Source organism: Glandiceps talaboti, chromosome 13, assembly GCF_964340395.1.
Source record: "Glandiceps talaboti chromosome 13, keGlaTala1.1, whole genome shotgun sequence".
Classification (NCBI taxonomy): domain Eukaryota; kingdom Metazoa; phylum Hemichordata; class Enteropneusta; family Spengelidae; genus Glandiceps; species Glandiceps talaboti.
Window position 1 is genome coordinate 9,048,517 of NC_135561.1, and position 14,916 is coordinate 9,063,432.

The following is a 14,916-nucleotide window of genomic DNA, read 5'->3' on the forward strand; positions in this document are numbered from 1 at the left end:
TAGGCTCATTATTTCGCAGTGTCGTTGAAGAAATAACAGTTCTAGTTTGCGAGAATGACTAAACTTGACAAGTTAATTGCTTATTTTTGTTGAAATACGAGAAGCAGAAATGTCGACGGCCATGAAACTCTCTAAACATAGCATCGTTTTCAATTAATATGCAACTTTTAGTTCATCTTTTTGAATTCTAAACTTGAAGGATTTCACCGCATCCTTTGAGAATGATTATTATTTCTAAAAATAAGGAACATTGAATGCGTATATCCTTGTGGAGCTGTTAATTCAATTGTCCAATTGTAATTTTATTTTATTTTTTTTGATAGCTAGCTATTTTATCTTGTTTCCGGCAATCAAATGATATATTGGTTCAAAAGAAGAAAGAGATGCGTTTAAAACATATTACTTTTATGGTTGGACATATTCTTTAATTTAGTGAGTTAGTGAGATGATGATGTACAAGGTACAAAAAATACGTAGTTCTTAAAACTATGACATACATTGATTAAGGCCATGATGGTGTGTGTGTGTGCGTGTGTGTGTGTGTGTGTGTGTGTGTGTGAGAGAGAGAGAGAGCGAGAGAGAGAGAGAGAGAGAGAGAGAGAGAGACAGACAGACAGACAGAGACAGACAGAGAGAGCGAGCGAGAGAGAGAGAGAGAGGAGGGAGGGAGGGAGGGAGAGAGAGAGGAGGGAGAGAGGGAGGGGGGAGAGTGTGTCTGTCTGTCTGTCTGCTATGGCCATACAATTTAAATTCTGTGTTTTACTTGGTTAAAAACTGTTGTTTGAAAATAGTAAATGTATGTGTACATGTTAGGGATACTTTCGTGTCATAATCACTGTGAATGGCTTAGAGAAGAAATCTCTGAATCATGTTTTATCAAAGTTCCCAAATTTCAGCAATAAACGATAATTTTCTGTCAGATATGCACTCGTGGGTTCGTAATCATACAATCAATGACTTTTGGCAACTTTTTATATTATTGCCATGGAGGGCGTCAATATTTTTTAATCATTTCGCAAGATGGAAGCAATATAGTGTCGGTTGAGTCATGAGAAACAGCATTAAGTACGTATTTCATGGATTACAGGGGATAGTAAAGAAGTGATTACAAAATACAATGGACATCAAATCACGATTTTTACAATATTTATTTCCAAGTTTTACAGATTATGAAAAGATGAAAAGAAGCAATCGAGAGTTCTATTAACCCAGCCTTATTACAAGAGGAAAGAACAAACTAATATATAACACAGTGAGAGTGAGTATGTTTCTGAAAAACAACCACTTTGTACTGTATATTTGCATATAACATGGGGAGGAAAAGGGGGCGATAATTATGACTGTGGCAAGCCAACTTTCAACTTACTAGGATAGATACAATCTAAAGATATTAGTCTAAAATGTTTATATACACTATCTATTACCACTGACGTAATTATATTCAGTACAGCTGTGTTGTTGATAGCTAGTTTTTTTCTCAAGTGATGCTACATTCAACCTCATTTCTAACTTTCAGCATTTCACTCTCTTGATTTTTAGGCGATTAAAATCCGTGCAATCAAGGCAACACTATCACCCCACTTGTGTAATCTACCACATTGAACAAATAACTTTAGTCTGTGTCTATCATAGTCAGCTGAAAGTTAGCTTTGCACAGTAAATGTTAAGATTTAATATTCATTGTCCCTAAATAATAACAGGTTATAAACAAACCCATAAAAAATCCTCAGAAAATCTATACAAGTATTTCCATTATAAAATACCCATCTACAAAAATAGATATAAACAAGTTTTTGAATAAATATTCCAATTCAATCTATTATCCAAGAAATTAACCCTGATTTTATGTAAAACACCCCCTTTTTTATGTACAGTGGACTAATGAACATAGGAAATCATTCAGCTGTACTATTTTCAATATTTAAAAAGTGATGAATTACAAGTAAAAGTACATGTTCAATAATTTATGAAGTATTTGGGTTTGATGTGTATACTATGTGTATACTATGTAGTGGTTGGGCAGAAGATCTTCACAAGCAGGCACTTTTTAAAGGGGTGCACCACTCCATGAAATAAAGGTATTTTCACAAACCTGGGATTCAGGAGAGTCATTTCATGATTTTACATCACCAACGTTATGCATGATTTCAGAGAAATGCCAATTTGAATTTCAGTCTCATTTGGGGGATTTTTGCTATGAGATACATTGCCTCATGGGAGTTAGCAGAAATGCATATACAGTAGGTGAACAATGAATATTCATGGCATTTACACAAGATAATATGCACTTAGAGAATGCCCCAATATCATTTACTTTTCACAATTTATGTGTAATATTTGCATCATGTAAACATTAAAATACTCCAAAACTCATATTAGACATTATTCCCCAATACTTTTCTTCCTTCAGCCAAGGAAAATACGAGTGACCTAAGGAGCCTTGTCACTACGAGATGCTAGACAAGTAGTGATAAAACCCTTACTTCACGAGTATTTTCCAGCTGAATGAAGAAAAATATTGGAGAATAACATAATTATACTAGTGCCAGTAATATCAAAGAAAAACCGGTGAAAGTACATTTTTTGTAATGATAATTATGAACGTTACTTCGAACACAGCAGAACTAGTGACGTTGACACGAGTGGTCATGACGTAGAACAACCAGGGTATAAATTCTATATTTTTTTGTTCAACTCGGCTTGTGTATGGTATAATCATTCCTACTGACTGTGTTACCCGTTTAATACAACTGATCAGCAAAGAAAAACAAAAGGAGCAACAACAAAAATTGATATAAAGAAACACATTCCTTTATATCTTGTAGTTTCTAGTTTACAGTTTCTAGTTTACAGTTTCTAATGTACAGTTTCTAGTTTACATTTTCTAGAATACATAAAAAAAGACCAACAGTATTGATGATATGAGGTTACTTGGTCCAATTTGCATTATACAAGTTTAATTGTTTTCACCTGCACTGTCTAAACTCAACATAAATATAACAGCCATTATAGTAAATCAACAAGGAGTGGGACTTTACCGCTAAAACTTATATTCGAAATATTCTTGTCTTCCTAAAACTTTTTGGCACAACTAAATTTCTTTTAGAATGAAATGATAATATTTTTTTAATGTTAAACAGTGGCTTTATGATATCAAGATCATTTGAGTCCTTTACAAGGTTCCTCCTGATTGGCTGTGAAGCCTTCAGAAAGTTCCTACTCATTCGCTGATGTGAAGCCTTTGAAGGTTCCTATTAATTGAGTGGTGTGAAGCCTTTGAACGTTCCTATTGATTGGCTGATGCACAGGTGTGAAGACCTCAGAGGTTCCTACTGATTGGCTGATGTGAAGCCTTTGAACATTCATACCGATTGGCTGATGTGAAGCCTTTGAACATTCCTACTGATTGGCTGATGTGAAGCCTTTGAACATTTATACCGATTGGCTGATGTGAAGCCTTTGGACATTCATACTGATTGGCTGATGTGAAGCCTTTGAACATTCCTACCGATTGGCTGATGTGAAGCCTTTGAACATTCCTACCGATTGGCTGATGTGAAGCCTTTGAACATTCCTACCGATTGGCTGATGTGAAGCCTTTGAACATTCATACCGATTGGCTGATGTGAAGCCTTTGAACATTCCTACCGATTGGCTGATGTGAAGCCTTTGAACATTCCTACCGATTGGCTGATGTGAAGCCTTTGAACATTCATACCGATTGGCTGATGTGAAGCCTTTGAACATTCCTACCGATTGGCTGATGTGAAGCCTTTGAACATTTCTACCGATTGGCTGTTGTGAAGCCTTTGAACATTCATACCGATTGGCTGATGTGAAGCCTTTGAACATTCATACCGATTGGCTGATGTGAAGCCTTTGAACATTCCTACCGATTGGCTAATGTGAAGCCTTTGAACATTCCTACTGATTGGCTGATGTGAAGCCTTTGAACATTCATACCGATTGGCTGATGTGAAGCCTTTGAACATTCCTACCGATTGGCTGATGTGAAGCCTTTGAACATTCATACCGATTGGCTGATGTGAAGCTTTTGAACATTCCTACTGATTGGCTGATGTGAAGCCTTTGAATATTCCTACTGATTGGCTGATGTGAAGCCTTTGGTAAGTTCTTCCTGAACTACACATATTATTCTAATAATTGACAATACATACAGAACCTTTCAAAGGCTTCACAATATACCATCAATTTTGAAGATCAGTACACTATGTAATTTTCATACATAATCTCATAAGTTGCTGTTTCTACTATCACTGAGCCATCCACCATGTGTGCAGTATCCATTCTTGGTTATCAAGAGAGGCGGGTGAGAGCGAGGATAGGTGGGGTGGGGGTGTGGGGGTGTGGGGGTGTGGGGTCTAAACCATTTCATAAGTTGTTGTTTCCATCATCACTCACCCCTCTGTGTTGTATCCATTCTTTGTCATCATGAAAGAAGGGTGAGAGAGAGGAAGGGTGAGAGCTAAACCATTTCATAAGTTGTTCTTTCCAATATCACTCAACCCTCTGTTGTATATATGTAGTATTCATTCTTGTTATCATGGGAGGATTTGGGGGGTGAGAGTGAAGGATGGAGGGTGTTTGATGAGATGGGATGGTACTAAACTGTTTCGTAAGTTGCTGTTTCAACTATGACTGACCCCTCTGTTGGGCGTGTTGTATCCATTCTTGGTCCCTGAGTTTTGGTAACCTGGAGAAGACAGAAGAGACAATACTTTAATGTTTTGACTACATGTATGTGGTCAAAGTAATATACACTATAAAGTATGTCTCCTTTGTATATGTAAGTAAAGTGTGATAATCTTGTACAGTTAGAAATACCTTTACATCATATGGTGAAATATGTTCACTATCACTCTCACACACACACAAACACACACACACACAAACACACACACAATACACACACACACACACACACACACACACACACACACATAGCCCCCTACCTTGTATATGTCTCCTGTCATCAGTAACTTACCTCGTTAACAAAGAGACATATGGTCTCAAAGTATCCATCACTCTGCCATGTTTCATTATGTGTTCCATTTTCAAATTTCACAAGTCGTTTACCTATTGCTCCTGAGGCCTACAGTTATTAAAAGAGAAATAAATACTACTTACACTCCAAACCAAAAACATTGTTGAATATGCAAATGAGTGTGCAAGTGTTCTCTACTCACAAATCACATGAACGCAGTTATATTTTTTATGAAATTAGTTTTGGATAAATGTATGTCATCATACAGAACCACATCACATGTGAATGCCAGTGTGGGTACTCAGGATACGTGTGCACTCGTGTTTGTGGTGTGTTCTGCTTCACTTTCCTAATCACCTTCCTCACTGAAGTACGACTGCAGATAAAACTGCAAGCACCCATGCATATAACCTCCATTGTCATGTGGTTCATTGTGATGTGTAGTGGTCAAAAAATAAAGAGGTGTCTGGAATAATTTGCAGAAATGACAGAATTAGCAATGCAGAAATGACACAAACTATCCTAATGCAGAACATTACATTGTGTTCAGGTTATCAGAAAAGAAAGAAGATTGCATAGTTTGCCACTGGGGGCGCTAGCATATATTGTTATGGGAGTACACACATACCTGAAATAACGCTTGCATCATTCTTGGTGGTATAAGTTCATCTTGCATCCCTGACAAAAATAATGTTGGTGCTTTCACACGTGGAATCTTTTTCATACTTAAATACTGAAGTATAAAAACAAAATAATGCTGTCATTTGAGGGAACTTTCTGGAGGGTCATTATCAGAGTTATGTTTCACCTTTGTCCTTGAGTTTGATTTGTCTTAAATACTTTACAATAGTATGAAGCTACTGATAGTTATCCATTTCATTAAAGGGGTTTGCCACTCCAGGAAATAACGACATTTTCATAAACTATGGGTTTATAGAGAGTCATTTTATGACGTTACATCATTTACAATTACTTGCGATTTCAGAGGACATCAAGTTGATCTTATGCGTTTATACTAGGTATCCTTGTTGTGGGCCTTTGAATCATGTGTGAAATACTACATTCATGGTTGAACAATGAATATTCATGAGATGTTTTACACTGAAGGGAATAGGCACTTAGGAGTCATGAATATTCATTGTTCAACCATGAATATATTATAAAATTTGTTTATAAAGTTTATGGAGATGTTTCTGTTTCTTGGTGTGGCATTCCCCTTTAAAATCATAGCCACTAGAAACAATGGAAGTGCATTTCTTTACAAAAAAATAGTGCTTCATGTGGACTTAGGGTGTCGAATGATAAGTAAATACAGAATTTATCAAACGTCAAACATCTTTCCTATGTACACATTGCGATAAAAGGTAGACAACATTTTCACCATTTGAACTACAGCAGAAATATCGAAGGGACCGCTGAAAGACTTTGTATCATACACATTTTATGTTCCCCAAGAACAATTTAGATAGATAAGAAACAGGCTTCCCACAGACCAGTCACGACAAATATAAACAATACCATCCGGTCCCAACTGATACACAGACACACACAAAGTCCTTGGAACAAAGAAGCTTTTTAATGACATCACATTGCAGGCTTAGATTTTGACACATACCAATTGATGATAGCAAGAATTTGAGTCTGCTTGCATAGTTCCCGTGATGACGTGTGTACACATACAGTGTTTGCTTGTCAGCAGGAATGTGGTGTTGCTTATATTTGTAATAACTTGTCTGTGGAAAGCCTGTTTGTTATCTATCTAAATTGTTCTTGGGAACATAAAATGTGTATGATATGCACAGTCTTTTGGCGACCCTTAGATTTTTCTGCTGTAAATATCATAATTTGCATCTTGTAGCTTTTTCTATAAAACTGAATTTTAAAAAAAAAGAGGGCACGACCTTCTTTCCAAATGTCAACTTTGACATAAAGTATATATATTAGCTTCGTTGGTTGTATAGCTTGAATCTTCCAAACAAAATCGTTAAAAGGAACTATGCAGCTGTTTGTCTCACGTGAAAAATCTCTCCAAAAGATTTAGCTTTCTCTTTGCAATCTAACTTTAATCTTAAAACATACAAAAGACATTCAGATTACCTTATTTTTATGACACCAAAGTGGCAACCATTTCAAAACAGGAACATTAAAAATAATATTTGCAACATCAGGAATACTTGTAAATGTATTTTCAACAATAAGTGCACACAGTTGATCTCTGTATTCTGGCTCTGATGCTAGGTTGATAGCAACACCGCCCCCTAGTGACCGACCAAACAGTATTAGTTTGCTTGGGTTTATATCACTCCTCTTTGAAAGGTAGTCAACGGCGGCTTGTGCGTCTTTATAAAAGCCTGAAAAGGAAAAGCGTGCAGTAAGAAGGATGGTCAGTGAATAGATAGCATTTTAAGTTTTACAATTGTTACCCCTGACACGGATCAATGATGGCACAACAGCCCTTATGCTTCAACAACTCTCTGGTGAGCATACAATCCATTGCAGCCACTACGCACATAGGATTAAAACATTCACCGTGCAACCTCTATCTTACCAGGTCCCCAATTATACAGCTGGGTGGACTGAGGCACAAGTGTGGTTCATGTCTTGCCCAAGGACTTTAGCCAATCAGAAGCAAATGGTGGCAGCGAGGCTCAAACATGCAAGCTCCAGATAAATGTTGACAAACAGCATGAAAAGTCAGGAGACATACATGTAAGATGGTAAATTATCAACTTAGAATCCGTGAAGCTAAACACTATCTCTTGTTTTGGTAACATATTTACGTTCCATCAATTATTTGTTTGCCGTCCTTGGATTTCTCCAAAACCTACCAGACAGACAGTGGGAAAAAACAAACACAGAAAAAAACACAATGCTAGCATTTCATGTAAAATTGACTTGCTGTTGATTCATTTTCTGTCTGTACCTAAATCTAATATCATCACTAGGCAAAGCCCATAAGCTCATGCAGATTAGATTCATTTGTGACTGGCTGCCTCACGATGATATTGTAGATAGCGCCCTCTGTGTGGAGAATGCATATATTATATAGAATGTGCATGCGTAGTCATTGCGCCACAATGCATCCTTGGGTAAAACCACCAAAAAAACATTGCATAGTATGTAGGACGCACATGCGTACCAGTTCCTGAGCCGATTTGCGGCTGTGCGCAAACTATTGCACTGGTGAAATATAAATGTCAAGGTCCAAATTTTGATTGTTTTAAGCAACTAGTTAGAAATATGTGTGGTTATTGTGAAGATATTTGAAGAGTCTTTCCATTCACAACAGTATGAAATACAGCCTTACACGGAAATTTTGAGCAAAACTAAATGTGTTTGTTTTTTTCGGACGGCAACCAAAGAATTTGAATTGATGGTACCTTACCTTCTTCACTAGGGGAGCCTTCACTTTTTCCGAATCCCCTGTATTCCACCAGTAGTACATTGCATCCACAAAATGAATGAAGGGCTTGTGAGTTGAGGAGTCTAATGATTAAAAAATAGTAAGACATATAAAAAGACTACACGAGCACATTCTACAAAATACATCATTCACTTTGTTACACTTCAAGATATTTTGACTGCTATTACTTAATTTACAACAAATATTAGGAGTGTGTCTTTTTTTGTGAAACACAAAATATTACCACTGTTTCCCTGGAATGATGTCCCGTTCTACAGTACAATATGGCTCTTTGTAGCCTGGAGTCCATACTGTCCTGTTCTACAATATAGCATGGCTATTTGTAGCCTGGAATCCATACTGTCCTGTTCTACAGTATAGCATGGCTATTTGTAGCCTGGAATCCATACTGTCCTGTTCTACAGTATAGTATGGCTATTTGTAGCCTGGAATCCATACTGTCCTGTTCTACAATATAGCATGGCTATTTGTAGCCTGGAATCCATACTGTCCTGTTCTACAATATAGCATGGCTATTTGTAGCCTGGAATCCATACTGTCCTGTTCTACAATATAGCATGGCTATTTGTAGCCTTGAATCCATACTGTCCTGTTCTATAGTATAGCATGGCTATTTGTAGCCTTGAATCCATACTGTCCTGTTCTACAGTAAAGCATGGCTATTTGTAGACTGTCGACAGTCGCTCGCGCCTTTTTTTCCTCCGTTTTATCTAAACTCCGATCCGGCGCAACACTAGTCTAATCGCAAACTGATATCGAGGGCCGAAGGCTCGGGCCTTCGGCCTTCAACCATTCGGGCCTTCGGCCCTCAATATCAGTTTGCGATTATACTAGTGTTGCGCCAGATCGGAGTTTAGATAAAACATAGGAAAAAAAGGCGCGAGCGACTGTCGACAGTCTAGGCTATTTGTAGCCTGGAATCCATACTGTCCTGTTCTACAGTATAGCATGGCTATTTGTAGCCTGGAATCCATACTGTCCTGTTTTACAATATAGCATGGCTATTTGTAACCTGGAATCCATTCTGTCCTGTTTTACAATATAGCATGGCTATTTGTAGCCTGGAATCCATTCTTTCCTGTTCTACAGTATGGCATGGCTATTTGTAGCCTGGAATCCATACTGTCCTGTTCTACAGTATAGCATGGCTATTTGTACCTGGAATCCATACTGTCCTGTTCTACAGTATAGCATGGCTCTTTGTAGCCTGGAATCCATACTGTCCTGTTCTACAGTATAGCATGGCTATTTGTAGCCTGGAATCCATACTTTCCTGTTCTACAGTATAGCATGGCTATTTGGAGCCTGGAATCCATACTGTCCTGTTCTATAGTATAGTATAGCATGGCTATTTGGAGCCTGGAATCCATACTGTCCTGTTATACAGTATAGCATGGCTATTTGGAGCCTGGAATCCATACTGTCCTGTTCTATAGTATAGCATGGCTATTTGGAGCCTGGAATCCATACTGTCCTGTTATACAGTATAGCATGGCTATTTGTAGCCTGGAATCCATTCTGTCCTGTTCTACAGTATAGCATGGCTATTTGTAGCCTGGAATCCATACTGTCCTGTTCTCTAGTGTAGTATAGCACAGCTATTTGTAGTCTGGAATCCATACTGTACCAGAAATTCATGCTATATTGTTCGACATCAAGTTAACTGTGTTACAGCTAAGATTGATGGAAAGATATATCAACATTTGTTTATACATTCAGTTTTCTTGTGTAAAACTAACAGGACTGATAATCTATTGTTGAAGTTTATGAACCATTTCACGGCCTTCTGTAAAAATCTCTGTGCAATGTATTTTTCAAAGGAAAGGGAAAAACTTGATAACATACCTATGCCCGATATTACCAGCATTGCCATGGAAGAATACAATTGTAGGAGCAAGTGCTATCACCTCAGCTCTCTGTTTTAAAAGTATTGCATTAATTTTAACACCATCATTTGTAGTAATAAATAGATTTTCATAAGGCACTCCGAAGACATGCGGAGACATGACATACATCCTTGAAGATTCTGGTTGGTCAGGATAGTACAGGAGACCGTCTTGGTAATTATATACAATACCTGTCAAGGAAAATACAGGTAATAATAATACTAATTATAGAACTTTAACATTTGAGTTATTGATTGTGTTTGTATTTCAGTGTTAGATTATTTATAATTAAAGGAAAGCTATGGATCCAAACTAAGCCTTTATTAGGCTGTAAACAAAAACTGGAATACTGATACATGAAAAAAAAAACGACAAAAAAAAAACCTCCCTTCCTTCCTTCAAAAGGAAGCATGTCTGTCCTTCAACAGTCTGAACGGAGCTAACCATTTCCCATATATCACCTAAGTTTTCAGCCGCGTTTTGGATGAAAAATTTTAATGAGAATAAAAATGGCGACTGTCTTGGCAGTAGAAGGTCAAGTTCAATCTGACACAAATATGAAGCTAAATCTACTTACATACTATATTTCCATCGTCGCAAACCACAGCCTGTTTTACAGCACAGTTCTTAACATGCCACCCTACTTTCATTTCGAAGTGTAGCGGAAGAAATAACAGCTCTGGTTTGCGAGAATGTATATTTCATACACATTATTGTGTACATGTATCCTTAGTATTTACATAGGGTATTCTGACTATTCACCTCATTTGATGATTTTTCAGTATGAATTAAAACACTTGGCTATACATTGTACTTCTTACTTACCGAAAAATGCAGAACACATTAAAAAAAACACAAGAATTCCACCAAACTGCCAATAGAGTAAAAACAGTAGAAGAACTCCTGCACTGCAGAATCTCCAGAATTTCAATAGAATATTGAGGACAAGAGTACCAATGAATTCTATAAGTTCAAATCCTGTGTTTTTTCCAGGATGTCCTGAGTGTATTTTATCACTTTGACCTTCATTGTTCGAGTCCTGCTTCCGGAGTTTGGGTTTTGCCATTGAAGAATACTGATCACTGTAGCTGCTGGTATTAGCTCTGGATTTCATTTGAGCTTGTGTTCATTTAACAATAGACACTACAATCTAATGTGTAACCAACCTAAAAAGGATAAACATATTCATTATCAACTATGGTTTTATGATATACATTTTGGTATCTTCAACAGAACAATCTAAGCCAATCCTAAACATTTAAGAACTAGCAGTTTCGTGTGGAATGTAATTTTTCGTAAAATTGTACTTTTTTAATTGAAATGGCCAAAAGCCTCACAAAAGTTAGGAAGTACAGTACACTGTACAGCCACATACACACATGATAAGCATGCATCACGCTCGGGATCGTGTGAGATTTTATGTCATCAGATAGGACTATGTACACAGTAGACCTAGAAGGGGATCAAGTCAAGTACTCCTGCCCACAGGCTGCATATAGGAGTAACATTAAATTTAGAAAAACATAAACAATTTTTATCAATAAATGATAACATTACATAATACATATGTAATATTTGGGATATTTTTTATTTTACTCGTTTCTGTATGTACTGGAAATATTGTACAGTAACCTCTTCCGCAAAGGTATCAGTGATCGGCCCATTCAGATCGATCGATGTAACATCCAAAACCTAACAATATCTCATTATGAAAATCTAAACGAATGTAAATACTTACCGTTTCGATGTAGTACTGTTGGATTTATTGGTTTCAGCATACAAGTTTATTCTACAGAGCAAAGCTACCAATTTTAGTTCAGTCGTGAAATGTAGGTCGACGTATCCATGGAGGCGGCCATTTTGATTATCCCACAATCCAACCTCGTATTTGTTGCAACATATTTGCTCACAAAACAGCAACAAGAATGTCGTTAAATTGAACGCGATGAAAACAGAATGTCGAAGCAGAATAAAACTCTAAACTGACAAATGCCTCAGCGAAACATGAATATATCTGCTGACTTTCATAAATATTTATATTAAAATGACAATTTGACAAGGCTAAGGGGTCTGTAATATTTTTGACTGGGTTGGGGAGTGTAGTGACCCGAAAGGTCAAGTTATTTGTTTATATTTTTAAGGTTACGCTTGATTGCATTCAAGAAAGCGCGAGACTGTAGTGAATTTCATGCAAGGAGGCATCATGGTGCCACGTAGCAAACAAGCAAGGTTCTAAAATATCTGCAATACAAACAGAAGTTGGCCACAGAATCACAATCGATCGTTGAGGGCGTCGTCAACTCCCGCTGAAGAATCAACTTGATACCCACTCGATGCCAAAATGCTGATATACAAGCAATTTTAAAATTAGGCTGCTTAAATTTCCTTTCATGTTCTATCTAGGCATACAGGGTGCTTGAGAGGGAGTGCACTTTTCATAAAAGTTGTATATTCTCTGATCAAAACTCTGGAGAATAAATTTGGAAATTTTCCACTCGCTCACTCACTCACTCACTCACTCACTCACTCACTCACTCACTCAAGAAACTTGTTTGAAGTTCGCTCAACATTTGACCAGTTAAAAGTGAAAACACTTTTATTTTTGTGCCAATCCTGATCATATCAAAGACACAGTAGCTGGAACATTTGGAGTATTTCATGTTTTGAAACTGTTATTTTGCGATAGTTTTACGTGTTTAAAAAAAGTTGCCTGAACTTATAATCACGAAGAATGTAGCTTGGGGAAGTGTGGACAACTAGAAATTTGCTTTCAAACATTCAGTGATTCGCAATTATTACTGGACAATTAGAACTTTGTTTGCATAATTTTTTTGGAGAGAGTGTTTACCAAACAGCAACAATTGTGTTAGCATTATTTTGGATTTTGGTGGTATTTGAATATGATTTCCAAACAATAGACCTTTCCAAAATTTGACATGGTGGCGCTCTACTTCCTGTCTGTGTGTACCTTGGGGGTATACATGGTATAGGTTACTCAGTTTAATCATAGAGCACTGCTGCTTTCCTCGATGTCTGAACAATATGGAAACATCCCTGAGTTACACTTCTACAGAACACCAAGGGACAAGTGTCTTAAAAAACAGTTCTATGAGGTGATAATACCCCCAAATTTGAGCAAGGGCATTGTATTCTCAATTTCCTGTTTGCAGTCTGCAATGGCCAATTGGAATTTTGTTTGAATAATTTTAGCAGCAAAGTGCCAAACAGGACAAGTTGTTCACCTTATTTTGGAGGGAAAGACCTTGATAGTAAGTAAACCATTTAGGCCTTAAAAAAAATGTTTGGTTTCGGTTACCTAACCTAGTTTTTCACTGCCGACCCTATATCTTTTTTTTACATATTCGAGAAAAAATAATAAAATCAAGAAAATTGTAAAGTCTCATGAGAAATAGTGGATGCAGAAACTGACCAACTTAAAAATACACTATAAAACTGTTCTTCCAATCTGTAATGGCTGTACATCTGATGGGAAGAAACCAACAACACAGAGACCATATGGAAAACAATGGAAAACATAACTACCTGAACTAGACCCTCACACATGGAAAAAAAAAGTCAAAAAAAAAGTCAAAAAAAAAAATCTACCTACATTCTAAAAATTGAGCGTAATCATAACCACACAATTTTGTTTACGTCTTAACATTCTAATCAGGAAAACATAACTTGAAAATAGTAAAGTCTTTATTTATGATCATGAAATATATTTTCCTACATTGCTTGCAACAAAGATGGAATGTATATCATTATTAAATAGTGCATACATATCACATAATTCATTTCCAACTTTGACTCGTCTGTTTACACCGCAATCTTTGTTTTGGATTTTCTGTCTCACAAGCTGACAGCAAAGCAAAACACAGATCGTAATGTAAAATGGCTAAATTTTCAACTAAAATGATATTGAAATTAAGTGACTGCTAACTCCTTTTCATTTTTTTTGTCTGAATTACAGTCAAGTCAAAGAAAGGTACATTACAACTGCTGACACCAAACCGTGGACGAATGGAACCTATTACAAACAGGGAAAGTAAAGAACTTAATTGAATTAATAACACTTGGCACAGCATATTGGACGTACAGAGACTTGTATTACATTCCATCATTTGATAAGAACAGCTGTATGGCCACTTTGCATACAAATTTCCAGTTTCCCTGGTACTTCTTGTACAAATACAAGTCTTTGCTGTTCCAACATGCTGTGCCAAGTGTTATTGATCCAATTCATTTGTTTACTTTCCCTGTTTGTAACCTTCCATTCATCCACAGTTTGGTGTCAGCAGTTGTAAAAGCAGGTACAGCAAAATGAATGGTTAATTTCTATATAAAATCAAATTTCTATATCACATACAATATATCTATTTTACTCTCATTGTTGAGTCTATTCAAAACTTTATCTTTTGCAAAGTAGTATATTTTATTTCAAAAAATTGACCTTTGAGTTGTCTAACCTTGGTTTTATCATCTGATCAAACTGTTTTAAATATCACAAACTTAAGGGGCCCAATTTAAGTCATGTGACAGTAACTATATCAAAGACTACACTATGATAGAAACGAAGTGATCTAAAACAAGTGATCTAT

General features: G+C 36.7%; 2 protein-coding genes across 2 annotated transcripts in view; one reads left to right on the top strand and one right to left on the bottom strand.

Annotated features, from left to right (window-relative positions):
* The window catches only part of LOC144444175 (elongation factor 1-alpha), a 322,176-nt gene that overhangs the window by 187,736 nt on the left and 119,524 nt on the right, over nucleotides 1–14,916 (top strand). The gene's annotated exons all lie outside the window — the stretch shown is intronic.
* LOC144444197 (protein ABHD13-like) lies at nucleotides 4,625–12,167 on the bottom strand. The gene is made up of 8 exons (XM_078133614.1): nucleotides 12,054–12,167; nucleotides 11,141–11,481; nucleotides 10,275–10,506; nucleotides 8,391–8,491; nucleotides 7,103–7,356; nucleotides 5,634–5,738; nucleotides 5,006–5,113; nucleotides 4,625–4,714 (listed from the first exon to the last, which is right to left on the bottom strand). Exons 2-8 carry the CDS (start codon nucleotides 11,427–11,429, stop codon nucleotides 4,625–4,627), a joined length of 1,179 nt encoding a protein of 392 aa, XP_077989740.1. The 5' UTR covers nucleotides 11,430–11,481; nucleotides 12,054–12,167.

Excerpts from the sequence above, each read along its gene's own strand:
- LOC144444197 (XM_078133614.1), bottom strand. The coding sequence starts at position 11,429 with ATGAAATCCAGAGCTAATACCAGCAGCTACAGTGATCAGTATTCTTCA. Across the intron at positions 10,507-11,140 it reads AATGTGTTCTGCATTTTTCG|GTATTGTATATAATTACCAA; the intron begins GTAAGTAAGAAG and ends TTTCCTTGACAG. Across the intron at positions 4,715-5,005 it reads TATGTCTCTTTGTTAACGAG|GTTACCAAAACTCAGGGACC; the intron begins GTAAGTTACTGA and ends TGTCTTCTCCAG.